General features: G+C 43.6%; 1 protein-coding gene across 4 annotated transcripts; it reads left to right on the top strand.

Annotated features, from left to right (window-relative positions):
- Positions 1-23,410, top strand: LOC104310965 (glycerol-3-phosphate acyltransferase 3). 4 transcript variants are annotated; one of them, XM_069780774.1, is made up of 13 exons: positions 39-220; positions 3,166-3,283; positions 10,436-10,508; positions 15,775-16,045; positions 16,533-16,607; positions 17,115-17,204; positions 17,409-17,502; positions 17,935-18,050; positions 19,573-19,628; positions 20,114-20,199; positions 20,728-20,856; positions 21,340-21,419; positions 22,247-23,410. In XM_069780774.1, the coding sequence occupies exons 2-13, from the start codon at positions 3,242-3,244 to the stop codon at positions 22,371-22,373; spliced, it is 1,239 nt and encodes a 412-aa protein (XP_069636875.1). In that variant the 5' UTR covers positions 39-220; positions 3,166-3,241; the 3' UTR covers positions 22,374-23,410. The 4 variants fall into 4 exon arrangements, with proteins under 4 accessions (XP_069636855.1, XP_069636875.1, XP_069636879.1 ...); XM_069780754.1 differs by lacking the exon at positions 3,166-3,283 and having other exon boundaries at positions 1-220; XM_069780764.1 differs by lacking the exons at positions 39-220; positions 3,166-3,283 and adding an exon at positions 3,522-3,617.
- The last annotated feature ends 4,080 nt before the right edge of the window (positions 23,411-27,490 follow it).

Here is a 27,490-nt window from a genome sequence, read left to right as displayed (position 1 = left end):
GCGGGGCTTTAGGGCGGCGGGAGGTGGCGCTTGCCCTCAGTGGCGGAGTCGGTATCAGCGTCGGGCCCTGCCCGCGATGGAGGACGTGGGGTCGGCTGTGGCGTGGGTAGGCGCAGTGTGGCTAGCGCTGGTGCTCGCCCTCATCGTCCTGCCCTCGGCGCTGGGCGTGTCGCTGGGCATCTCCGAGGCCTACATGTGGGTCCTGGTGAAGACGCTGGAGGTAGGCGGGGGCCGCCGTCCCCTCAGCCCGGTGTCCTCTCTCACACGCCGGGTGGCGCCGCGCGGGGCGTGGGGGCGGCCCGCGGGGCCCGTCCCGCCGCCGCGGGGGACTCCAAAATGGCGCCCCCAGTGAGGTGTCGCCCGGCGCCGGCGTGAGGCGGGGGGCACCCTCGGGGGCCTGGGCCCGCCTCCCCTTCCTCCGGCCTGGGCTGCTCCTCTCTGGCGGCGCCTCTCAGCCCGGTGGCGCCGGCGCATTTGTGCCACGTCCGGAGGAGACCTGGCGGGCTCCGCTGGCCGGGCAGGGCTCCCTGCGGCCGGGGGAAGCGTAACTGCTCCGCCGCCGCCTCCAGCCGCGCCCGGGGCGGTGGCGGGCCGTCGGCGCGGGCGGCAAGTTCCCGCGGGCAGGTGTGAGGGGATGGGGACGGTCTTTCGGGCCCGTGAGGCCCTGTCCAGGGCTGGGGAGCCCGGAGAAGCGTCTGTGCCCCCCACCCGCCTTGGGGTGCGAGGGCTGTGGAGGAAAGGGGGTAGGTTACGTCCTGTTTGGCATCATTTGTGTCCGTTTGTAGTTTTGGAGTTCAAGCCTTTAGGCGGAAACCTGGATCTGTGTGAATTTAGTGGTTGTGCAGACTGGTGTGCCCTCCTTGAACCTGCAGGAGCGCAAAATAAACCTTGTTACTTATGGCTGTACCGTGTCCTGGGGCGTGGTTGTCTCTGCTTGGTGTCAGCTGTTCCCCACCTGAGAGAAATGGTGCTGGGTCACGCTCTTGGAGGGTATAAATGTCTGGCTGCATGCCCAGTGCCTGCAATGGCAAGTGCCAGGAGCGCTGATGCTCAGAGATGTGGACTCCCATCCGAGTCAAGCATGTCCAGCACCTCAGTTGCCATCTTCCCCCAAATTCTCTGGGAAAGCGAGTTTCTCACAAAGGAACTGCTGTCTGGATGGGGCATAGCTCATGTGTGTGTGAAAACACTCCCTTTGAAGCTTATAGTGGTGGTGAGGAAGAGCGTTTTAAAATGGCTGGTGGAAATGATTTGGCTTAACTCTTTATTATGCTTTTTGCAAGGAGGGGGGGAACCCAAATGAACAAAACAGTTGTATGGAGGAAAAGTAAAATGATGCAAGGCATAGTCTGTGGCAATGCAATATACATCAGTATGTGACTATGGAAAGTAGGTTTTGTCTAATTTCATCTTGTTCTATGAGGTTTTCAGTCAAACCTGGCTTATGTACTGCAATACCTTCAAGATCTTTGATGCTCGGCTAAAAAAACCAAACCACCAGCCACCTAATAAAAACGGTATCTGTTAAGTGCATCTTAAGTTAAAATGTTTTAAGGCTTTTGATGAGAATGAACCTGCTTGAAGTACTTTCTGGGGTCCCGAATGGTATCAGGATAACTGTTAAGGGTAGAAGATGTAGTTGTTACTAGAAAAAAAATTTTTGGATAGCAGAAGCTGAGGAGGTAAAGGTCACGCTGGCCTGAGGGAGCAATCCAGATGGCCTAGTAAGATAGTCTTGTTTGGATGACTTGCCTTCACCTGTGCTTAACCACAATTTACATTCTTTATTCTTAGATCATTAATCATTATTTTTTAGTGTCATCAAGTGTTGTGACAAGAACTGACTCAAAATGTCTTGGGCAGAAATATGGAGAAGCAGCTGATGACATATCGATGATGGTGACTTGTAAGAGCTCTTCTGATGCAGAAGGGAGGAAATAATGACTTATCTTGAGAGGTGCCATTACTTTTGCCTGAAATACTTTCTGGAATTACATGCCATTAATTATATTTAAAATATATATTATTAATACGCAATTATATTGTAGATAAATATTATATATATAAAAAAGAAAAGGCAGTGACAAATTGGGAAGTGTTCTGAGGAAAAGAGTCTGCTAAGTTGGGCTTGCTGCAGGAGGGTGAAGAAGCTCAATCCACCTAGGTAATCTACTTATCTCAATTTGGCCTTGCTTTATCTGTGAATTCTTTATGCCCTCAGAATACCTTCATGGGGAGAATCCCCAAAAGAAAGTGTTTTGTTGTGAAATGTCTCCTGTTCCTTGGCTTACAGGTCTGTCTTGGTTAGCAGCCTGAGACAGGCAGTTCCAAGCAGCACATGCAAGAGCCCCTGAAGATATGTGTTGTCGCACCTGACTTTTCCCTGCCCAAAATCATGCTAACAATGGGAAATGTTAAATACATAGCTGCTAACCTTGTGCAGTTGCCCGGGTGTCTGAAACTTCCTGAGTATGCAGGCTTTCTCCTGAGAAGCCGTAGTCTCTTTTGTGGCTCTGTTGAATCACAGGATGCTGCAGTCTCTGATGTCTGTGACCTTTTTCAGCACAGTGGTTGGCTTAATGGCTTCCTTGAAGCTTCCTCTTTGGCTTCCAGCTCTGGATCTTCCGGGCAGTCTCCCTTGTCTCTTTGCAGGAGGGTAGGCTCTTTGGCCTGCAGAGTGCTCGGTCAGGATGGTGCTGCTGCTGCTTTGGTTGCCTCTTTGATGGGCTAGATCACAGGAACTGTCTGCAAAGTGGCGGTGTTTGGGCACCCCAGCAGAATACCAAGTTGCTCTTTGGCTTTGCCTGTTTATATCCCACATGTTGGCATAGTGGGAAGACACAGTGACTATGAGGTTTGTTTCCTACACAGCATATATTGTCAGGTAATAACATGTGTTTTATTAAAGCTAACCTGTTTGTGAGGGTCCAAATCTGTCAACTTGGACACCCATAGTCCAAGGACTAAGTAGATGGAGAGTCTACAGTTTGTTGTGGTTCGTCTGCTGGTCCGCTGTCATGTCAGATGAAACAAGGCATATAAAAATGAGTCTGTGGTGTTCACTTGTCATCTAGGCTGTGGTATGGAGTAAGTTGCAGATGATACTGGACTTGTGCTTGAATTTCTTCCTGCCAATAAAAATAAATTTGTTCCCACTTGTTTCAGGAGGGCAGAAGCTTGTTTCCAGTGCTGCAAGCATGGCCCAAGAAAAGGGAGGGGAAAAGCTCCTTTTAGGAACAAAATGTTCTTGTACTTTGACTACCTGACATCACTGACAAGGAAGGTTAGTTGGTGCACAATAGCTTTTTCTCTATGCTGGTCTGCCTCAGCAAGGCGCATGCTTCTGAGCAAAATGCTGCATGTACAGACAGCAGTGTTGACGATATCCTTCTGTTGGCTTGCGTTGTGGGTTGCATTTGACCCTTAAGTACTGCACTAGGGATCACCAGCTTTATATGGAGTATGTAAGCATATTTTTTTTCCTATGTGATTATATTTTTTTCCCTCTGTGCTAAGGGGAAAAAGAGCAAAAAAGCATGACCAGCTATGCTAATACCAGAGGAATGCAGTACACGAGGCAGACTACTTGCTATTACAAAACCTGCATCCCCCATCACGTAGGTATTCCTTAAAGTAGTTGCTCCTGAATTGCCGTACCAAACTAAGCAAACTTTCAGGAAACTGCTCACTTCTGCCTGTGGCTTCCCTTTCAGTGTTAATAGAAGGATCCCTGGCACCATGTTAGCATGGTTTTTTTTAAATGTTGGATTACTGCTACAAAAGCATCTCCAGCAGCTGTTTGCTCCTACAAGGAACTAGTCTGGGCTAGTCACCTGCCATGCTAATGCTTGTGAAATCACTTGCCACAGAAATCTCTCCTATTGCTGGAATGCTGGGGACTGCCTCTTGTGATGATCACAGCGTGCTGCATTTCTCCCTGTTTGTTTTGAAACATCATCAGGTGGCTTCCAATTTTAAACTCAGTGCATCTTTACCTCTTGATCTCATTTTTCCTCTGTCTTAGTCTGTTGCCTCTTTTATAAGCTCTACTATGATTTGGGGCTGATAAGGCCCCTGCAAGCATGCCATTTGAGCTTTCTTTCCAAGCAGCAGAGAAATCCAGCCTTTCAGAAAGTGGTTTGTCTTTCATTAAGGCCCCCAGAGCAGCCATTACCACAGAGCAATCTGTTTATTTCCATAAGTTTGTAGAAAGTCTGGAGGACTACTTTAGACTGTGTGCCTATATATTTGGCAGTAGGGATGAGCCCCTTTGAGTCATGATCTCTGCTTGACAGATGGTAGCTCACCTTGTTAAGAACTAATTCCAATATTCTGGTTTTTTTTTCCCCAGTCTGGTGGGTTTTTTTGGGGTGTGCCTAGCTCCCTGAGACAGTAGGCTTGATTTGTCAGCAACACTTGTACAGACTGCCCTGCTTGGTCTTTCTAATAGGAAAACTTTTTTGTATTTTTAAACTGTGTGGTGAGTGTTACTTGTGAAATATTTAAGAAATGAGCTAGCCTGAGGGAAGTAAAGTTACTAAGTCGCACTTGTGTTAAGAAACTGCCCCGCTATAAACTAACATCATGTTACTCTGTATTTTTGGGCTAATGGTTTGTTGATGCCTGCAAGCTCTTTGAATGTGTGCCCCCTGCTCCACCCCGGATCTCTCGAGGCTCTTTGATTGTGGGGCTTGCAGTTAGCAGAGAAAGCATTTCTTGGTTTTGCCGTTTGTGCTGTAATGCACAACAGATGCTTGAAGTCATACGTGTTTTTCACGTTCTGTAACTGATCCATCTGGGGTGAATAGCGGCCCCTTGTAACGGAAGCAATTTCTAATGGCTTTTTATGTTACCCTGCAGTGAATGAGCTTTTGCTAGACAAGGGTGTGACATTATTCAGTAGCTAGGAGGTGAAGCCAAAGTTATTGCGTTGCAGATGATCCTGAAAATGTGAATGGACCTAAACTTGAGAATAATATACCTGTGGGGGAGAAAGGACCTTTTGGTGCCTGTGGTCAAACTGTAGGTGGTGGCTGTGCAGGGTAGGTGGGATGGGCTATTATGTCCTGTCCCAAGTATGCCAGGCTGCAGCTTCTTCCCCTGAGCCACCATCAGGATTGCATGTGGTGCTGGGTATAAGGGCAGGGAAGGGAGGAGGAGACTGTGCCTGCTAGTAAATAGGTGAATCATTGTGGGTTTTTGACTGTTTCCTCTTTAAGTCACTGCCCTCTGAAGCAAGCTTTGCTGACTAATGTCGTTGTGCAGTGTCAGTGAAGGCCTCTATCTGTGTAACTGGTGTCCTTCAAGGACTGCTGGGCAGAGATAAAACTGAGAGCTCTGAAGTGAGAGAGTAACTCTGAAGACTGCCAGCTCAGATCTTAACAAGAAGCATGTCTTGGAGATGTGCCTGATGTGAATGGCGTACTGTTGTTTACAGGGCTTGGACTGACTTTTGGAACAGTGTTTTAGCAAATCTGCTGCATAATCTTGAAGTAAATCCCTGGGCTGTATCCACCTAGACCCCAGTGCTATGAAGGCTATTACGTATGTTTTCCACAGATTTAATAATCAAGGCTCATTGCACATAGGTAAGGTTGGCAGAACTGGTGGTTACCCACTGCTGGGGTGGAATCACTAATTAACACAGCACCTTTCTGGTCAACTCTGATTTGAAACTGCTCTCAATTTTGCAGCATGTGAACACTGGGATTTCTGATACTGTTGATAAGCGAATGCTGTTAAATAACAGCAGGTGTATTCAGAGCTTGCCTTAAAGTAACAGTTTGTGAAGCTGGTGTAAAAGAAGCTGCTTGGCATTTCTGTTGCTGGTGCCCTTGATGTTTTCCTGTAAAGCTGGACTCTTTGTTGTTCTTTGGATACCTGTCCACCAGGAAGGACTTGCTATACAACTCGTGTGTGCAGAAGAATTTGGAAAGCTGCTTGGAGGCAGTGACAAGGATATCCCATCAGAATGATGAAAAGATAGCATGGGAGACTAGGGGACCTTTTGCCCTCACTTGGAAATGGTTGCTTCTCTTGTTGGTTGTATTTTCCTCTCCTCCTTGCATAAAACCACCAAATAATTGCCATGCAGATTTTGCTGTGTTAACAATGTAGCATTGCATGGGAGGTGCTATGAAATCTTTCTGTTGTTACTGAGGTTTGGAGAGCCTCTAAGGAGGAGTGCTCACCTGCACAAGCATATAAACTTTTGCTCTGAACATGACCTGGCAGTGCCTTTAAATGGGGGAACACCAGTGATCTAACCTCCATATCACTGCAGATTTCAGTCATTGTCAGTAATTCTCTCCTCTTCTGAATAATTGTCAAGCATTGCTATTAAGCCAGAAGTGATGTAAAGGTGATAAATGGCGTGAAAGGCAAAGCTCTGTTAGGAAAACAGGGCAAGTCCCTGAAGTGTTGCAAATAATTTGACTTGTGATTGATCCTAACAAAGATGCGCTTTCATGAAACAACATGTCAAGCTTGGCTTTGGAGATATCTGGAGATAAGAAGTTTTTTTTGACATTTAAATCCAGTAAATGTGTGATTTTTTTTTTTTTTTTTTTTTGCCTCTGAAGTCTAACAGGATCTTTCTCAAGTACTGCATAGGTCCTATATATGTGGGCATTGCTTAGTGATGCATAACTGAAATTGATCTTTTGGCCATTTTGTATAGGCTGTTGACTTGCTGTGTGTTTAGGGTTTTTTTAATGTGCTGACAAATTAGAAGTCTTTCATACGAGGATGAGGAGGGAAACCTCAGGGAAAGGTTGATATGTTTTCGTTGCCTAGTAAAGTGTGGAATCTTCAGATTGTATGTTGTGTGATTGAAGCATCCAAGCTATTTTGTCTTGACCAATTGGAATACCAAAATTTCAAAATCAGACCTGTGATGGTGTTTGTGTAGTTTCTGTGATCATGCTGCTTTCTAACTTTACATGTTAGTTCAGTGGATAGCCCCAGCCGCAGAACTATTTTTAATCTGTTCAGGAGCCTGGTGTTTTATACTGATTCCCCAAAACTGCTTCAGGAATCCCTGCTAAAGACTTAGGTCTGCACCAAGGTACTCGAGACTGCCTGCTCAGCACTAGCTTGCAAGCTGGGAGAAGCCACTTAGATTTGTGTCAGTGTTACTGAAAAGTGATAAATCCAAAAGACCTGCCAGTCTGCTTTTTGCTCATCTTCTGAGTAGAACAGAGGGTATGGCTTATAATTGTTTCATGCTTTTTGATCTCTAATACACAAACACATTATTTTCCCCTCTGTGGGATGGATCAGCTTACCTTGTGATAGCTCTTTGTAGCATAAAGGTATTCTTTAGCATGGGAACCAGCTGAAATGGCAATGGATGGTGCAAATCCTTAGCTAGCAGGAAGGAAGGGAAATGACTCACATTGCTGCATGTGGTGTCTTTTTTGTTTTCCAAACTGAATATAAACAAGATTTTCACTTGATCAAAGTTCAAGTTTTGGCTTTGATGATAGTGCCTTTATTTCAGGTGTCTGAGAATAAGTGGAAGGATTAGATTAAGTAAAGTAAAAATGTCTTGCTGCTTGGTTGCTGGAACATGCATAGTTTTTGAAAATATGATGGATTGAGGGAAGAAGAAAGCTGACATACAGGATTTAAAACTGGTTTGCTGTAGCATCTAGTAGACATTGGCCCTTTTGAATGCCCAAAGGCTCCTGGCGAAGAGGGGAGCAAGAGGAGGAGCTGGTCTCATTGTTGCTGCTGTTATGAAGCATGCTTAACTCCCCTGGGAGATCTGGCACCAAAAGTAAAACAAGTCAGCTGTTCCCTGGAATGCTTTGTGCAACCTTTGTACAAGATGCCACACTGGTGTCAAGCTTGTGGCGGTGCTTCCATCTCCTGGGAAGGCATGGGTAGAGGGCAAAGTGAACTATCCTACTTTGCCCCTGCTTCCCCATCCCCCAGGTGGGGTACTGCAGCTTTCTGGAGTTAGATGAACCTGTGGACCAATGGTCAGACTACTTTGGAAGCAGGAATGTACTTTTCTGAATAGGGTAGATATATTCATCTAAGCAGTAGAAACTTACTTGGGTTACACAACCCTGCAATTTCTGTCTGCTTTGGGAAGAGTCCACTGCCTCCTTTGCATAGCAAAGTGTCAAAAGATACTGCAGTACAGTAGGATGTTGCAAGCTTCTGAGCATTACAAAGGCATGTCTCAATAGCCTGTGTCCTCATGGCTTGTGCTGAGGCTTAAACTTGTTGACACTGTCTAGCATGAACTTGTAACTGCAGGATTTCTGTAGCAAGAGCATTGTGAAGGGAGTGTTGCATGCTCTTTCTGCGCACCAAACAGAAACTCTTCTTCCAGGTTTTGCAAAGCATGGCAACGCTAGGTTTTGATTACCTGTTTGAGAGGATTTGGAAGATAGAACTTACTTTCTCAGCTAGTGTATGTGGCTGAGACCATTAGCCAAGTATGTTCTTACTCTTCTATGTAATAAGTGACTTACCTGCTTACAGACATTTTAATTAATTGAATACAGTGGTTCAAGTCTAGTCAGAGAATGATTATGTCAATGTATTTGCTGGTCTGCATGTACCCCCAAAACCATTTAGTAGAAGAAATTGAGGTATTGTGAATAGTTTCTTCCTTGAACAATGTTTTGTTTTGGTCTTTCCCAGAACTCTTATGGCTCTAGAACTGCTGAGGATGATGTGTAGCCAGAAAGTACTGAGTTACTCCTACAGGTAAAATTAGTTCCTGGAACAGCTATTGCCTTAGCAGCAGCAGAAGTGAGAAAACAAGTGAATATATTGGCAGGGTAGGTTGTGATTCAGCAAGACCTGATACAGTAAGCAGTCCCAGCTGTTTTGGGGAAGTTGTGTGGTGGAGATAATGCCATGAGTCAGGATACTGACCCTTCAAAAGGGAACTGCATCCCCGATTGCCCCACAGCTCTGTTGGAGGGGAGAGGTGGAAACTGCATGGTTTAGCATTGGTCTGGGTCCGTTCAGTGCAGACCAGCGAGGACCATCTGTATTCTGTTAAAACAAAGTATGCCTCTGATACCCTTTTCAAACCTTAACAACTTAAGAAGTAATATCCTGATCTTTTGATATGAGCTCATTTCTGCCAGGTCACCTGTCTGTCTTGGAAATGCCTATTATAACAGTATTCCTAGAAATAGGATTAAATCTTGTGGGGGAGGAATTAGTATGCATAATGGGGAGCCACGAAGTCAGTCCTCTTTGGCTGAGCTTTCAATCCCTTTGCAAAGCTGCCACATAGGGAGAGGAAGGATCCAGGCCAAAAGGGCTATACTGTCATCACAGGCAGGTTTTGGCGTGGCAAAGGAGTTGTAATTGTTAACCCAGTAAAAATGAAGCATGATGTAGGAGGTAGAAAGGCTATTTAAAAGCACTGTGTGGAACTGAGTCAGCTGAAGGTCAAGCAGGCCTTTTGGCCTGAGAACAGGTGAAACTGGCTCCAGTCCCATTGGGGCTGGAAATGAGAGGAAGTCTCCTGATGCCCATGTTGTTCTGCCACTGTGGTTTGCAGGGAGCAGAGCTGCTGGGAAGCTTTGGAGAGCAAAGCTTACTTTATCACCTATTTCAATCTCATTCTCCCAGCCCACCCACTAGAAAAGAGCAGGTTAACCCCAGTGAGCTGGCAGCCCTTCCCAAGGGCAGGGGAAGGGGCTTTCTGCAGCTGTACACTAGAGCCAGTGATTTGGCCTGTTTGCTGCTCAGAGCTCTAAAATGCCAAGAATGAGCAGTTGCAGAGTCAAGGCAAAATTCAGTTTTGTTCAGCTTGGAAAAATCTTGGGTGCAATCCTCTTTGGACTGAGGCTGAACTTAAATGAGACTTCCCATGACTGCAAATGCTGTTTTGGTTTTTACTGGAGTTAGCTGTGTGCAGGCCTCAGTTTGACTTAACCCAGTTAGGACTTTTTTTTGCTTCAGTATGATGAAACTACTCTGAAAGAACACAAGCTGAGTTGTGATGTGTCTGTTGGCTCTGTGAACATGTGCTGTGTGCTCAGGGGCTGTTGTCTAGCTCAGCTCCTGGAGCTTCCCATGCAGCCATGACTCAGTGGCTGGTGTGCAAGTAGCAAGTCTGATGGAGGCCTATCAGGCTCTTGGTAGCTGTGTATCTGAACTGGAACTGAAACATCTGTGAAGCACTGAATTGGCTCTCTGAAGACTGGCAAGCAGAGTTAGGAAAGACTGACTAGCCCTGAGTGGCTCTTTTGGTTATTAGATACACTGAGGCAGCGTTTCCTCAGAGGAACTGTGTATGGGTTTGTGGACACATCTGAGGAATATGAGTGATGATTACCTAGTGAAGATATTCTTTTAAAATCACAACCTGTCTGATTACCTGTTGCTTTTTTAAGGTGAATTTTTTCTTAAGTTAATACTACATTTGTGAAATTAATGTTTTCTTTCTCTTCAACAGTGGGCCACTATACGGATAGAAAAAGGTGTCAAAAAGCCACAGCCACAGATGCTAAAGTCTCCTGCTGCTAATGGTGAGAGCTTGGGATGAAGTCAAATTGATAAGACTAATGTTCTGAAGTAGGGGAACTGAGTCCTTTTCAAATGGAGAAGTTAGATGTATGCATGAGAGAACTGGAGAAGAGGTGAGGTGGTTACAAGCTAACTGTTACATCTAGTTGTTTTGCGATGCTACTGGCACAAGAACTGTTCCTGACATGCTGCTTTTACTCGTTTGTACTGAATGGTTGAAATATCAGGAAAATGAAATTAAATGAAGGGTATGAAATAACATTAAGTTTAACAAAACAAAGTAGAGCTTAAAATGGAGACTATCCTCAGTTGAGGGAAATTTTTGAGTTACACTATGAGCTTGATTTTTGTCTTGAAATCTGTCTTTAGGTCCCTGCTTGCAGGGCTGCTGGCTAACTGTCTCAGTCCTAACAGCATCAGAGTACACTTAATAATCTCTGAGGAGGTCTGAATGTTTAGTGGATGGCACTTTTCTTTCCCACGCTTGGTGCTTTTTCTGTTGTAGGACTGCTGGGTGGAAGTGTGTGGTGTTATACTTGTTGCTTTTTTTCAGTCTGCTGCTATTCACCTTTTGCCCCCTGTGGCTACCTCAGTGTTTGCCAGATGAACTTCTTACACTCATCTGTAGAATGACAGCTGAAGAGTTGCTTCATATTTCTTCCTTTAGCCTAATTTTGAAATTAGTTCTTTTACTGTATCTTAACCCATATTGTGCATATGTCGTGATAAGCTGTACTAGGTCAGAGTTGGCTGTAAGACTTTGGAGCTGTAAGTGCAGTGAGAGCAGTATGAGTTTGCCCAGGAAATAGGAGAAGGCTGACAAGGTGCTGCAGCTAGTGCTCTGTTTTCTCCTGGTTCCTGACTGCCTCTGTATTGCTGTTGATTTGTTTGGTTTTGTCAGCAATGGACAGCAGTGTCAGTGTTTTCTGTGTGCTCCCTCATTAGGCAGCACAGCTGGAAACAGGACTAGCTTGCCAGTTAGTAGACAAGTCAATTGTTTCCTGATTCTATCAATTAGCTCATGTGAACATGATACAGTAATGGGGACTGAACTGCTGAACTGGTTGTGTACATTTCATCTCCAAAGGAGTATCCTTAAAAATACTGTAAACTTTGGCATTGTACTATCTGCAGGCCAGGCATGAACAGGCTCTGATGGTAGCGGATCCAACTGTCAGTTAACATCTGTAATAATAAACTGGAGTTACTGCACAGCAGCTCTTAAAACAGGTTAAAATTTGTCTTATTTAATTGCTGATTTTAAAGTGGCTGGGAAAGTATGTCCTGTATCGCTCACGAGTGTCCTGAAAGTTGTGGGGTTTTCTTTTGGGGGGTGGGGGGAAGGCAAAGTGAGTGATCCTTCCAAATCATATCAGTGCCCTGCTGTCTATGTTTCACAGGTTGTCAGTGATGCAGCAAGATATTCTTTTTCTTCCTGTAAGAGTGATAGTGTCCCATCATGTCATGGATCAGTGCGAGGGCAAGAGATCCAACTATGCTGCTTTAGCTGCACAGTAGGAGCTCTTGTCTTCCTAGATGTCTGATTGTTCTGGCATGTAGTTTTTTGTTCTTTAGAAAAGAAAGGTAAAGGCAGAGAGGATCTGGCTGGGAGATCATGTTCTATGAGCTATCTTTCCATAAAACTACAAGTACCTATTCCCCTGTACGTGTGACTGAGGGGTGTACACTGCTAATATGTGCTGTAGTTCAGAACCTGGACTAATCTGAGTGTGCTGTACTGTCTGGAGCATTAGTGATAGTAAAAATGGCCTGAGGTAATTCATATAGATGATTGCATGCAGGCTATGTCCAAGCAGTCTTGTGGATAGGGATACACAATCACAATGGTAGCCTGAAGCACACTTTTTAATGTCCTTTTTATATTTGATATTAAAATTAAAACCTTTCCCCACTGTAGGTGGCTCTTACTGCAGTAAGCTGGAGTCTAACTATTCCTTACTTGAGAAAGTATGGGAGCAGGGGAAATGTGGTGTCTGCAGTGCCAAGCTGTGCTCTGTATATTGCTCTTGGGAGCTTTTTAAGCATAGGACTGACTTCTGATTAGGAATCTGGGTTCCTGCATGCGGGTGAAAGTACTTGAGGGCCAAGGCAGGTGTAGGTCTAACAGTCCAGTGTGTAAGTTGGCATCCCCTGAGGTGACCAAACATGAGCAGGTGGAGAGGCCCAACTGCATTACACAATATTTACTGAGGGAGAAGTTCACAGTGATAATGAATTACGGAGTAGCTGATTAAAACAGGCTAAAGGTTAAGTGTCTATATGTGTGTACACATATGTGTGTTAAGTGCTGAAAGGGAATGTGTAGCACTTCTTCCATCTTTCTTGACCATCCAGTCCTCTCTAGTAGGTAGGTCAGGATAGGAGGGAGCATTGCAGATGCATGTGCATGGGCAAGTTTTCCTGTTCCCAGGCAGAGCAAAAATAGTCCTCTTCCTCTCCAAAGACCTTAAAATCCAGTGTCCCTCAATATGAAAGACAAGAGGGAGCATGACTGAGGAGACACCACCTTTCTCTGCAGTACTAAATCCAGTGTATTTCACATCTGTTCGCAGAAATGGCAGCCAGTGCCCCTGCATTGGTTGTATGATAAGGAGTAGACCCAAGAAAAATGTTGGGTGGTGTAGTTGCTATGTGGGGAATTAGCTGGTGCTGTCACCTCAAGGTCCTTCTGTGTTAGAGGGCAGCATGTTTATGTGCTGGGCCCAATGCTAGCTCTTGGCTCAGCAGATACTTGGAGGCTAGATGTCTATCTCATTGCAGCTGAATAACCAGCTCTCAGCTGTCGGTGTGGGTGTTGGCTGTGTCAAAAGGCAGTCCTCTTCAAGTTGGTGGGTTTAAAAAACACAAAAATGCTGTGTAGTCAGAGTTTTGAAAGTGACATCCACTAAAAGAAAAGCTTATGCAAATAATGTGACTGTAAATAGGTAGTGTCAAATTTGAGCCTGGTATGATTAGCTGACCAGAGTATGTCAGCTTGAAGGCTTTGGGCTTGTGCTGTGACACTGAGTAAAGCAGTGGCTACAGCTTTTTTGGTTAAGAGTGATATTTGTTGTGCTCCTGCATAATGCTGCCTTTTAGCTATCTTTGGCAAACTCGGGTCTGCCCATGGCCAAGGGATTAAAGACCATTAAATGTTCCTTCTGATTACAAGAAGGCTAAGTACATCACCTGAGCAGCATGTGTTTTAATTCTGTTCGTAATACCTTCAGGTGCTGCTGAGATCTTGGCTTGGAGTAGCTTGTTCCAAGCTTGCAGGGCAGCTTGTCCATGCGGGTGTCATGTGACAATGACAGTGCAGGCTGGTGAGGCAAGACATTACACGTGTGCTATCTAGCCTGTGCCAGCAGTGTGTTAAATTTGAACCCTGGGCTGGTTTCAGCCAAGAAGTAGGAGCCAGGGAAGCCAACTGCTTGGGTGATGCTGAACTGGGGGCTGGATAAGGAGGAAGTGTTCCCAGTTTTCCTGGGAACTGGAGAGAAGAGTGATACTTGTGTGATGGGTGCTGGAGAGTTCCCCTGGCCAGTTTGTCGGCTACAACCTGTCTCCTACCCCAGCAGCAGCATGGAGCAGACAGGTGGGCTGGATGTTTCACAGCTTAGAGGTTTAAGGGTCTGACTGAGAGAAAAATTGAACGACAAACTAGAGCTCTGGTTTGGGTTTAAAATATGACACAAGTGTAGTCCATCCTGCTAGATGTTTGATGTGATGCATGTTTGTACAATTTAGATCCCGAAGGGCATGCAGGTGTTTGGGTGTGCCATATTAACCATTTATATTTCTAGGCTTGTGATGGGACAATGTACTGAGATGGTCCGCTAGTGGAATTACAAGTCCTGGCTGAGCTGAAGGTGCTAATAGGTCTTGTTGCAGTGTGACATCTCTTGCATGTTGTTCTTTAGTGTTTACCTCAGTGATTTGAAGGAGTTGTATCTTGGAGCTTCTTGTGTTATCCCATATGTATGGTACAGTGCAATACAAAGATTTTCCATGTCATTTGTAGTTTAAATGTTGCACGTGATTTGCACAGCAAATACATTTACAGAGTTTTTCTGCTGGCAAGACTTCTTTGGGATGCATATTTCCACACTGTGGGATGTGTATTTGTGGGAAAGTGCCTAGTAGCTTGAAACAGTTGAGTGCTTCCTCCTTTCTCATTTTATCTCAACATGGAAGCACAGAGATTATGCAATTTGTCAGAGGGTGTCTGACAGAGTGGCAATCTGAACTTGGACCTCTGTAATCCTAGTTGAGTGTCTCAGGGGATGGTTCTGGTTAAATGTTATTCTAGATTTCTTCAGTCATCAATTTCTGAAGCCAGACTTGCTTACCAGAGAGCAGCTACTTGATCTTTATATTTAGCTTACACAATTTGTCCTTGCCTTTGAAAGCTCTAGTGAGAAATTGGTGCTTATCAGACCATAAGTATAAGAAATGAAAAGGGGGGAGGAGAGGGAATACTTGCTATTTGTACTGCAATTCTGAACTCTCCAGGCTTCTTTTCTAGTGCCAGGCATTATGTGGGCAGAGTTCAACTGAAACACAACTCTTAGTGCTGAATTAAATTATGTCTAGGCACAACTTTCTTTGTGTTTTTTTTGGAGGGTTTTTCTTTCTTTGATTTAAACTAAAATAAAACAATAGTGTGTTCCTGTCTGTGCTTATACAAAAGGCTTGTGCTGTGAAGGGAGGGAGGTGCATTTGGTTCAAAGTTGGTCCATGCACAGATGTCAGGTAGCTGTTGTGGTCTGGGGCTTTGGCAGATAGCAGTAGAGTGTGTCTCAGTTGAATGTGGCTGTGGGACACCATAATGTCTGACAAGAGATGGGCCTAGGGAACAGGGAAGCCTTCATGGAGGAGACTGAATGCTCTTAAATACACAGAGCACCAGGAGAGGGGAGTGGAAAGGCCAAGGTCTCACTTGGTTTCCTCTGGAAGCATAAGATGGTCTTGGATAAAGTTGCTGAGTTGAGGACTTGTCAGATGGTGGGAAAGGGTTTGCCTTCTTGTTTCACCTTCAGCAGGGAGCAGAACTTGACATATTTGCTGCTCAAGGTGTTTATGTGAGGAAGGGGAGCTAGAACTGGCCTACTGAAGAGTATGCTATGTTCAACTACCCATCTCCTACCTGTAGGAGGGGCTCTGATGGTAAATTTGTCTCCTTGAGTAATGCAGAGTGGCGAGAGATTTGGAGGATGACTGTTACTGTATAGAGTCATTTCCTCATATGGTTACCCCTTCTGTCCCAAGGTATCATTGAAAGAGATGAAACGCCTATGGAGAAAGAAATTGCCCATCTGCATCGAGTGGACTTTGAATTCTCTGACATATTCTACTTCTGCAGAAAAGGGTTTGAGGCCATCGTGGAAGATGAAGTCACCCAAAGGTTTTCCTCTGAAGAGCTGGTCTCCTGGAATCTCCTCACACGGACTAATGTCAATTTCCACTACATCAGCCTGAGGCTGACTGTTGTGTGGGTCATTGGGGTTATAGTGCGGTACTGCTTCCTGCTGCCCCTACGGTAAGTTTATGGGTGCTGAGGGATTTTGTCGGCCTGGGAACATGCTGTGTTTTCTTGGGAAATGGCATCTCAGCTTTTTTTAACCCAAAAGCAGCATTAGGAGATACAGAAGATGAACCTGCTTAAACTCTCCTTTGAATAGTTAAGAAGCCATTCAGAACACTTTTATCTTGCCATTTACTGTGGAGAGTAGATTAGGGCTAGTGGTCATCTGTTCTGTGAATTCTTCCCCTAAGTCATGTCTATTGACAGCATTAGTGTAAGTTGGGTGAGCTCTAAAACTATATGTATTGGGGTATCTGAATCTGCTGCCTTTGCTAGACCATGATTTTGAGCAATGTGTCAGGGAATTACTGTTAGAGAGCTGGGTATTTCAAGTATCTGAGGAATAATTGAATTCCTGCAATCCCTTTCCATTTTAAAGGGGAAAGTGATATTAAAATGAGCAAAACTACCTAGTTTGATATAACATCTATTTCTTCTGTAGCGTTACCCTTGCTGCCATTGGGATTACCTCAATGATTGTGGGGACAACAATGGTAGGACAGCTGCCAAACAGCAGGTAGGTACTGTGTGTGGTGTGTGAGGAATGAACTTGCCAACTTGAATCAGTGCAAACAGCTCAAGATTAGGACTGGACAGTTTTTACAAGTGATAGACTACTGATAGTCCACTCCACCCACAAACCTGGGCCCTTGCTTTTAGTGGCATTTTGAACTTGGGCTGAGGTTGGCTTCTTGCCAGGCTTGGCACTGAGGTTGGTGATTTTGGATGGGCTCCTCTTGCTGTCATGAGAGACTCAAAGGGAGTGTCGGATGGGAGATAATGGTGCTGGGATAAAAAATACTTAGTGAGGAGATGACAGCCTTGTCTAGGTAAGTGAGACCAAGGCTGTGACATGTCTTGGCTGAGCTGCTGTAGCAAGTGAGTTGTAGAGCTGGGTATATTCCTCTGTGCTCCAGAGTACCAGGAAAATTTCAGCCCTGAGTTGTGTTGAGTAGGCTGGAGAATATTGCAAGTGTGTCTAGCTGCTTTCCAGGATGCTCCAGATGCCTGTGATTTCTTTCAGTGTGAAAAACTATCTGAGTGAAGTGGTCCACCTCACGTGCTCCCGCATCCTTGTCAGAGCTCTGTCTGGTACTATCCATTACCATAACAAGTGAGTGACCCGATGTTATGATAGCAAAAGCCTGTGTATTCTTCATGTTGTGAGTATGCCATTTGAAATGGGGCAGCTCTTTCCTGACCTGCAGGTTAATGTCACACTAGACGCTGACTCCCCTGACAGCTTTATGGAACTGTTGTGTGTGTAATGTGGTATGTAGTGCACTAGTAGTCTAACAAAAAATTAATGTAATTGCAGGGAAAACAAACCTCAGAAAGGAGGAATTTGTGTTGCCAACCACACATCACCAATAGATGCGATCATTTTGACAAATGATGGATGCTATGCAATGGTATGAGGAGATCCATGATGACCACAGCAGAGGGGGAGAGACCAGGAAAAGGAAAGACTGTGGGGTATTGGTTATTCTGGAGTACTCAACATCTCTACTGTGAAAGTAAACTTGAGCACTAGTCAGTGGGGAAAAGTATAAATTGTGTTGAAGTTGGTTGACAAGTTACATGCTGGTGAAGTTGTCCTGGCAGTGTCAATGCTAGGCTCTTCATCTGGTGAAATACAGATATTTGCTTCCATATGCTTGAGATATGCTTCCATGTGTGTGTCTCGATCCTTTCAAGTGAATGCATTTTAACAGTTTTTGTGGGCACTGCCCAGTCCTGGTTTGCAGTCTCCAGTATGTTTGGATTTTTTTGAGGGGAATGCAGAAGAGGAAGTTTTGCTTTTCAGGTGTCTCATATGCTGATGTGCCTTATTGGGCTTGCAGGTTGGCCAGGTTCACGGTGGACTAATGGGAGTTATTCAGAGAGCCACAGTCAAGGCCTGTCCTCATGTCTGGTTTGAACGCTCGGAAATCAAAGACCGCCATCTAGTGACAAAAAGGTGAGGAGTGGGTTGGAGCAGGGGATCGCAGTGCAAATGTAACTCCAGTACCTACTAGTGCCTGAGAGGTCACGCCTGGGTATGTAATCTCCAAAGAGTCATTGAACAATCAAAGACCCTGATGAAGAATTAAAGCTTTGGAAAGACAGAAGCCCAAGAAGTTGATGAGGTTGCAATGGGAAACGGGGAATTTTGAACATTGGGATCTTGAGAGGGCAAAAGGCTGACTTGCAAGAGCATCTTCTTTTAGCAGGAGCCATATCTAGTTGTCTTATTCCAAATGATGACTGCTGCTTATAAATGCTAATCACAGGGTTACGAGTTATCTGTAATTCCACATTACTGTAGGCTGGAATGATGCTGGGTATTGCAAAGATGTAGGTGGGAATAGAAGCAGTCAGTATGGCAGTGGCTTAACAGCAGATCTTGGAGTGAGTTGGAGGGGTGGTATGCAGCAAATCAGATCGTTCAGAATGACCTGAATATGCTTGCTTGTGTGGGCTTTGGTACAGTAGACTGTGGTCAAAATGTCAGGTTCCCATGTCACCAAGGAAGGCTTGAAAAGTTTATACAGGGTGAAATGGTTCAGACCAAAGGTCCTGGTAAGGACTGGATTGCAGCAGACTGTCACAAAACATCTCATTTGGGTATCCATCAGCATAATAACGAATGTGTGGTGAATTCAGGTATACTTTTTGAAAAGATGTGAAGGTACTTCAAATTCTGGGACTTTCTCTTGAAGAGAAGTACTGATGAAAAAAGGGGCTTTCTGTGACATGAACGGTTTCGACTTCATTTGAAATTGAGCCACTAGAAATAACAAGCTTTGTTTGGGTGAGGGGCAAAAATGTGTCTAATTATAAAACTGAGCTGCTTACAAAGGCAGTTTTTTGCAGAATATCACCAAAGGCATACCAATGAATACTGTAGTGCAGTATTCTGTACTTCCTAATTTTTAAAATTAATTCTTTAAAATTTAATTCTTCCTAATTTTTAAAAAACTTTTAGGTTAATTTTGTCAGGTTAACTTCTTTATACCACCTCATTGGCCTCTGCACAGCAGGACAGCTCTGCCAAGTCATCCAAGTGTTATTCAAGTAGTGTGAGCTGTAGGCATTTAGGAGTCCTCTTTTTAAGAAATGTTAAGTAAGCAGAGTCTGGATGGACCACTACACAAGACTTTTTTTTTTTATGTAGGCAATTTCTTGCAGGCTGAGTTGATCATAGTTAGTTGGACTGACTTAATGGCATACATTTGTTGACTTCCCTGATAGTCATTAATAAAATAATATGCAGGAAAGGAAACAGGATGTTGCTTCAGTGTAATGCACCAAGGGCCTAAGTAAGGGATGGCTTGCACAAAGCTTCAGGTTTGTCAGAAACAGAAAAGCAAGTACAAATCAGTGTCTAGTAAAAGGTTTTGATTTCAAACAAATGTGTTATGCATAAAGATATTTTAATGCATCTGCCTGGAGAAGAGTGGAAAGGAGCTGTTTTTTAAGCTTTCCTTCTGCTTCCACAGGCTCAGGGAACATGTGGCAGATAAAAGCAAACTCCCGATCTTAATTTTTCCAGAAGGTAAGAAGCTGAACTGCTCCTTATGTCCATTCAGCATAGATGTCATCCCTGTTCTCTTTTCATAGCTTCTTGTGCTTAAATGTATCTTCACCTCTGGCTTAGATTTTATTAGGGCATTCCTATTTTTCATCTTTTATATGAGATTACACAAAGACAACACAATACTGTCCCTGGCTGTTGGGTCTCCTGGCAGAAGCTGAAGACAGAAGAATGGGAAGATTGTTTCTTTTCCCCTGTGAATATCAATTCACTGTCCTACAGATCTAACCTCAGCCTTGTGCTTTTTGTCTCATACATGTTCTGGCTTCATTCAGGGAGTCAGTCACAGGACAAAGAATGAAAGTAAGCAGGGGAGAAATGTTTAACTTACCCATAAAGGGCCTGTGTTTGCTCCTCAGTGAGCGTAAGACGTACAGTGATGTAGTATTGCTACTGAAATGTGGTAGGCTGTGTGAAGTAATGACTTCAGTTTTTCTTCTGGACAGGCACCTGCATAAACAACACATCTGTGATGATGTTCAAGAAGGGGAGCTTTGAAATAGGAGGGACCATCTATCCTGTTGCAATCAAAGTAAGTGGAAATAGCTGGCTGCTGAATTTCAAAGTTTGGGATTTCAAAGGTGGTAGGAAGCTGTCTCAGCACAGCTGCTAACAAAAGCACAGTAGCTCTGGCAGTTGGCTACATGCTGTAGCGTATAACCAGCCAAAATGAGAAAGTGAAGTCCTTCAGCCTATAGAGCCTGGCTGGTAGGACCTTGGTGGGGTCAGCTGCTTCTTCCAGAAAGCTGGAAGGAAGGGAGATCCAGCTAGTCCTTCCCAGTGCTGAAGGGAAGAGAAGCATGGAGCTTGCACCAGACATAGCTCTTTTGGCTGTTCAGGCAAATGGGTGACATCTGCTGCTGCTTCTGTCATGTAATCACAAGAAGTGCTAATAAGCACAGGCTACTTTTTCTAAAGCCTCATTCTAAGCAAACATGTCAGTTGTGAATTTTTTTCTTACTCTGACATGTGACTGAAAGCATCTACCTCAGATCTGAGGCAGGCTGTGATGGTCTGTGCGGAAAGGGTTTTATCAGTTGTTTGTTGTGCTCCCTTACAGTATGATCCTCAGTTTGGAGATGCATTCTGGAACAGCAGCAAGTATAACATTGTGAGCTATCTGCTGCGATTAATGACCAGCTGGGCCATTGTTTGCAATGTGTGGTACATGCCACCAATGGTTAGAAAGGTAATCTAGCATCTGGTTGACTGATTGCTATTGAAGAACCTGACTGTGTCTGCAAGTGCCTTTTTTTTACCCCCCCCCCCCCCCCAACCCCTACCCACCCCATGTCTCCAAATCAGAGTTTTATACTGGACTTTTGTTAGTGTTGACTCTGTATGATTGGACTTAGCTTTTTCTGATGCAGCTTGGTACCATCAGCAGTGCATCAAATATGTAAAGGATAGCAGTAACTATAGTGCTATTCACAGTAGCAATGCTGTTAATGTTCCATCCTGTGGGAGCAAAATTTTCCCCTAATTTCATCACTTCAGGGGGAAAATGAGCTAAATTATCATCACATTGGAACATCAGATTGTGTTGGCATGATAAGGGATGGATTGTTTGGCAGTGAGTGAATTTAATGAGGCAGCAGATGAAAAGTATTATGGAAGTCTGTTCAATTCACTTCTCTCTGCTTTGATTATGTTGAATTTATGACCCTTGAAGGAAGGTGAAGATGCTGTTCAGTTTGCCAACAGAGTGAAGTCAGCCATTGCTCGCCAAGGAGGACTGACTGAACTTCCCTGGTGAGTGATGCCATCCTTGTTAGGCTTCATGGACTATCTGTTGTTAGTTTGAGAGGTGCTTTCTCCCTTAGCTTTGTGACGGATAACATTGTACATAACTTTATTACACACAGGAGAAGATGAGGAAGCACGTATGTGTATGTGAAAGTAAAAATAAAAAACATGCATAAAGTCTTTGGAGTATGTAGCTCTCATGCAGTGAGTTTCATCTAAAGACTTGATGCTTTTGAAGAGGGTCCCTTCACAGTTGTTTCTCACGTTGAGAGTAATGGTGAGATTAAGGAGCAGAAGTGAAGTTATTTGGCAAAAAACACGGGGCTTGAGGCTTTCTACTCCAACTTTCTCGTGTCCTGCCTCAGTAAGTAACAGCATAAAGCCTAGATTTCATAGGACTGTCTGAAACAAACTTGAGAGCAAGATTCTGATGAAGAGAATGGGCAAACAGATTCAACTATGATGCCCAGCTGGCCCTCTGAATGACGTAAGGCAGGAGACAACTATGGTGGTGCACAAGATTGACTGCCTCTACAGTCTAGGGAAATAGCATCCCAGATTGGCAAAGATTTCTGTGGTAGGTGCAACCTGTTACCAACATGAGTAGGCTGCTTTAATGGGCTAAACTCAAAATTTGGACTGCATAAGCATTATGGCTTAAGGTAAATGTTTTAATAAACATGCTTAAACTTGGATGTTCTAGAAGTTCTGAAGAAAGAACACTTTTAGGCTAAGACTCTAGAGTTGACTAAGATAGCTAATATAATACATAGTTCGATAACAATAGTAGTAACAATCATGATGGGTTACTTTTCTGTCTTGATCTGTTCCAGGGATGGAGGTCTGAAACGAGCGAAAGTCAAAGATACTTTCAGAGAAGAACAGCAAAAAAACTACAGCAAGATGCTAGTGAGAAATGGATCAATAGGGAGTCTGTCTACAGGAACAGAGTCAGACTGAATGGTGGTTCTTGAGAATTAATTTTGCACAACCAGCCTTAGCAGGAATAATGGTTTTTAATTAAAAAAACAAAACCAAAAAAACCCCAAAACCCACAAAAACTGGAGCAACAAAATCTCTCATGTGTATGCATATTCTCTGTATGGCTGGTGCAGAGCCTGCCAAGAGCAGTGTCTCTGTATCTCTCCTTCCCTTTTTACTCCTCTTGCTTTCCTGCCCCTCCCCATCTTCATGAGATGATGCACTGTAGCTCCTGGTGTTCTTGAGCTGAATGTGTGGAGAGTTAAGAGACAAAAGGAAAAAAGCACCATGATTTTTCCGTGTTCGTAAGGATGAAGGGAAGTACACTGAACAGCTGCTCTCAGGACACTGGTTGTGAAGATACCTCTTGTTCATGGTACTTTGAGGCTTTAAACATAACAAAATTTTGTCTTTTTTCCTGTTGCTCGCAGACTTTTAGTTGTAGATGACTTAACATGTTTTAGGATATTATCAAAACTGCAAGACTTGCTCTTTTGGTTAGCTTGCACCTGGATGTGCAAGGAGGGAAGGGAAGCAAGGGCTGCTGCAGACCCTAAAGGATGGGGAAGGAGCTGCCCCGCCAAAAGCACAGTTCACGGAACATGAGGAATTTGGTGGCCTTATAACATGGTATTGCCTTTACTGAGAACTGTTACCTGAGGGAAGATAAGGGGCAAGTCCTCAATCTCCCTGTCTGCTGCTACTGTTGAAATTGCTTTCTTGAGATCTGCAGCTGTAAAGGTAAGATATGGTAAGCAGCTGGATAATGTAGACTATGACAGATGAGTTATGAAGTGTTTTTTCAAGACTACCCTTCTGCAAAAATTACTGCTAATGGCTTAAAGGTCTCAAGAGAGCCACTCCAGAAACACATTTTGTGTTGATCTGGACTAGCAGTAGCTATCACAACTATAAACATAGGATCTGTAAGTCACCTATGATACAAGACGTGGCATGTTCAAATCTACAATATATTGCTGTCTGAATGTAAAGAGAAATAAATTCTATATTTCTAATGGGTCTTGTGTGACATTTATATTATTCTCTAAATGTGTGTGAATAAAACAGTTATAGTTCCTGAAAACTTAAAATTAGGGTTGTGGAAACTTCAGTCACTGTGACATTAAGGACCAATTGTAGTTGAGCTCTTACTGATTTCTAACCAGACTTTTTCTGCGCCCCCCCCGACTCTAAGGAATATATATGGCTTAGTGTTTATCCTTTCTAGAGTAGGAGTGACTCATGCAGACTGAACTTCTGAACTTGAAATTACAACATGATGTCACATCAGGGAGACTCAACTAATGAATCTCTAATTAACTGGAAAATAATTATAAGCTGCTAAATTTATAACTGAGTTCATTTGTAAGTAGTCTTTTCCTGTAGCAAAGATATTTTCGGTTTAATGCTGACAAAAAAGAAGTACTGTTCCACAGCTGATAATCAAGTTTAAAAATGTGTTAGAACATTGTATCCCCAAAAATGGCTTCTGATCTGTTTTCCATTATCCCTCAGTCCATGCACTTACACAAGGACAAATAGATTTATTCATTGAATATTATATAGGCATGCAGCCTATCATACTTTGTCTTGGAAATCTGGTTGTGAAGCCTGCTGGAGGTATGTGACCTTAGAAGAAAACATTGGGAAGGAGCGCTTAGAGAAATGTTTTCAGGCTTAGCATAGCAGGCCTTTAAGAAAAAAGTTGATTATATTAAAAGGGTTAGAGTGGTAAGACAAGTGAGACACAGCAAAGGTTTTTTGCTTAATGTGAACCTAGTTCAACTTTGAACCGAGTTATATTATTGCTATTAAGATGAACTGGTATGCAAACTTTTGGCTAAGGAATGTGCTTGTTGTAATTTATGGATATTAGCTGCAAGCCTGAGCTTTCCTGGATTGCACTCATGGTAGGAAGCTTTGTAAGGGCAACTTACCTTTTTAAAAACATGCCTGCATGTGCACACATGCATACATGCATAAAATACAATTCAGGTAGCACATTTAAAAATATATTATGTATAAATATTGGTGTGTGTATATATGTATAGAATATTTCTTCTAAGATATAGATTGTGATGTAATCTTCTGGAGATGGAGCAGAATTGTTTTCGTGAAGGCTTAAATATGATTCCTAAGAGTATTTTCACAGTCAATTTATGGGCTGATGTCCCTCTGCTTTCTTCCTGCTTTTGGAGTTGATCATCAGTAATTGAATTGCAGTGGTTTTTGAAATCTCAACTGCTCACTGGGATGCCCTGTTAGGTGCACATGTTTACAGCAACAGGATTATGAGCCTGGGGAGAAGTGCCAAAAACTACAGTTTGCTTCTTGCTTAGGGCAAAACTGGATTTTAAGGCAAAAAGCCCTGCTAAGTCAAAGGATGATGACAATAAGGTAATACAATGACATTGTAATGAAATGTTGCCTGGCAAGCCAAATGGAGTTTTGTGACTTTTTTAGGATCTGTGACTTCAACAGATTTACAAATAGTCTCTACTGAACTCATTGTCAAACAAAATCTGCCTTATTTTGGAGAGACTTTATCAAGAAAACATGTAGATTAGCTGTATGAGTGGTGCTAAGGACTGCTTGAGTATACCTGTATGGCCATGAGAAGAGGCAGCATTCAGTCAGTTAATTGCTGCATGAGTGGAGGAGAAGTGGGTGAATGAATAAGCTGATGAGGCTTCTTGAAGCTGCAGTTGCTCATACATCTTTACTAAGCAAAATGTTGTCATGCTTGTTCTTTGACTCTATTCCTGGCAAGACTTGATAGGTTTTTGGCGTTGTGTCCCTAGACTTATCGTATCTCTGAAAACGTTGTGTTTAGGGAGGTTGTGTGAGCAGTGGTGACTACTAATAGATGGCTCTGGACCATGTTCCAAATTAGATGCGAGATCTGCATTCTTTGAGTGGTTTGGAAATGAGTCTATTAACTTTGGAGAAATATTTTTATAGAGCAGCAATGTGTACCACAATGGCTAATAACAGAAGGACAGTGAATAGAAGATACGCTGCTACTCTACTGCCTTTGGAAAGCTTTTTTGGTACAATTTCTTCCTTTTCCCCTGACAGATGTGGAAATACTGCAGCTGAATTGGGTTGGATCAGTAGAGACAGCTCAAGAAATCCCTGCAGCAGTTGAAGTCTTAGTTCCTAGTGCTGGGCACAGAACATTGATTCTTATTTAAGGACCTAAGTACACACTATTTTTGTTTAGATTTAGAGGAAGACCTTTGAGTTTAGAGAAGGGGTGGCCTCTTTCAAGGTCTGACAAAACATGTATGTTCCCCAGTGGCTTTGGCAAAAAAAACAGGTAGTTGGTTTTAAGGATGGTGATGGAGTCCAATTCAAATGTCATTAATTGTTTTCCTATTGTTGAAGTCTTCATGCTATTTCTACCTTGAGCACAGTGGGTATAGCCAAGGGTTCTGTTTGTATCCTGTTAAGTTGCTCTGCCTCAAATACATTAAATAGATGCAGGCTGTCATTATAGAAGACTCATGCTTGACATTGAAGACTAATGAAAATACTCAAATTGAGAGTCCTTGGAATCTTGTTACAAAAATCTCAGTATTGACTCTGAAAGCTCCTCGACCAAAATCTAAATTGTTTTACCCTGAGATGTAAGGTACTTAATGTCCTTGTCCTCTCCACTACTGAGCAGATTGATAGAGGTTTCTGGTTAAGATTTAGGTCTTTGCCCCCCCCCTCCCCGTATTTAATATAACTTGTAGAAGACTTTAAGCACCAGGCTGGCAGATGTGATGTATTCCTGCTGTTCTTTGTTTTGACTAGTACTTATCAAGAAATGGACAGTCCAGATGTTACCCAATCTGCAAATTCTTCCTTGAGGAATGGAAAGGATTTAATTGGCATTGAGGTATTTAGAGAAAGGGCCAAAGAACACCCTAAAGACACATAACTAAGATGAACGTAGACTTCAGCTATGAAGCCTTGTCCAAGGTACCAGTACTAATGCCCTAGAAGGAGGTTCCTAGTCGTTGGGTTTTTTTATGGATGTTGGACATAAGTAGCTGTTGGATAAACAAAAAATTTATCAGTACTAGTGCTAAGGAAGCCTGATTTTATATGCAGTTGTGCCTCAACTTAGACTGCAAGTTCTAATTGAAGTTGTGGTATAATATAGTGTTTTCATAGATTCATAGAATAGCTTGAGTTGGAAGGGACCTTTAAAGGTCATCTAGTCCAACTCCCTTGCAGTAAGCAGGGACATCTTCAAGTAGATCACATTGCTTAGAGACCTGTCCAACCTGACCTTGAATGTTTCCAGGGATGGGGCATCTACCACCTCTATAGGCACCCTGTTTGCGTTTCACCACCCTCATCATAAAAATTCTTCCTTATATCTAGTCTGAATCTACCTTTTAGTTTAAAATCATTACCACTTGTCCTATTGTAACAGGCCCTAGTAAAAAGTCTGTCCCCATTTCTTATAAGCTCCCTTTAAGTATCAGAAAGCTGCTATAAGGTCTCCCCAGAGCCTTCTTGAGGCTGAACAACCCTGACTCTCTCAGCCTGTCCTCAGAGAGATGGAACACCTCTCCTATGATCATTTTTGTGGCCCTCTTCTGGACTTGCTCCAGCTTATGGACACCTGGTCCATGTCCTTCCTATTCTGAGGGCCACAGAGCTGGATGCAGTACTCCAGGTGGGGTCTCACCAAAGCAGAGTAGAGAGGCAGAATTGCCTCCCTTGACCTGCTGGCCGTACTTCTTTTGATGCAGCCCACGATACAATTGGCTTTCTGGCCTGTGACCATGCATTCATGGCTCATGTCCAGCTTTTCATCCACCAGTACCCCCAAGCCCTTCTCTGCAGGGCTGCTCTCAATCCCTTTGTCCCCCAGCCTGTATTGATACCAGGGGTTGCCCTGACCCAGGTGTGGGACCTTGCACTTGGCCTTGTTGAACCTCATGAAGTTCACATGGGCCCACTTTTTGAGCTTGTCTAGGTCCCTCTGGATGGCAACCTGTCCCATCAGTCATGTGAACAGCACCACTCAGCTTAGTGTTGTTTCAAACTTGCTGAGAGTGCACTTGATCCCATTATGTCATTGATGAAGATATTAA

Source organism: Haliaeetus albicilla, chromosome 1, assembly GCF_947461875.1.
Source record: "Haliaeetus albicilla chromosome 1, bHalAlb1.1, whole genome shotgun sequence".
Taxonomy (NCBI): domain Eukaryota; kingdom Metazoa; phylum Chordata; class Aves; order Accipitriformes; family Accipitridae; genus Haliaeetus; species Haliaeetus albicilla.
Note: the sequence above shows the minus strand (reverse complement) of the source record. Positions and strands in the feature narration are given on the sequence as shown.

Bases quoted from the DNA above. Each gene is read 5' to 3' on its own strand.
- LOC104310965 (XM_069780754.1), top strand. From the start codon at position 77: ATGGAGGACGTGGGGTCGGCTGTGGCGTGGGTAGGCGCAGTGTGGCTA. The intron at 10,509-15,774 runs GTGAGAGCTTGG...TTCTGTCCCAAG, and splicing joins AAAGTCTCCTGCTGCTAATG to GTATCATTGAAAGAGATGAA. The intron at 16,608-17,114 runs GTAGGTACTGTG...GATTTCTTTCAG, and splicing joins GGACAGCTGCCAAACAGCAG to TGTGAAAAACTATCTGAGTG.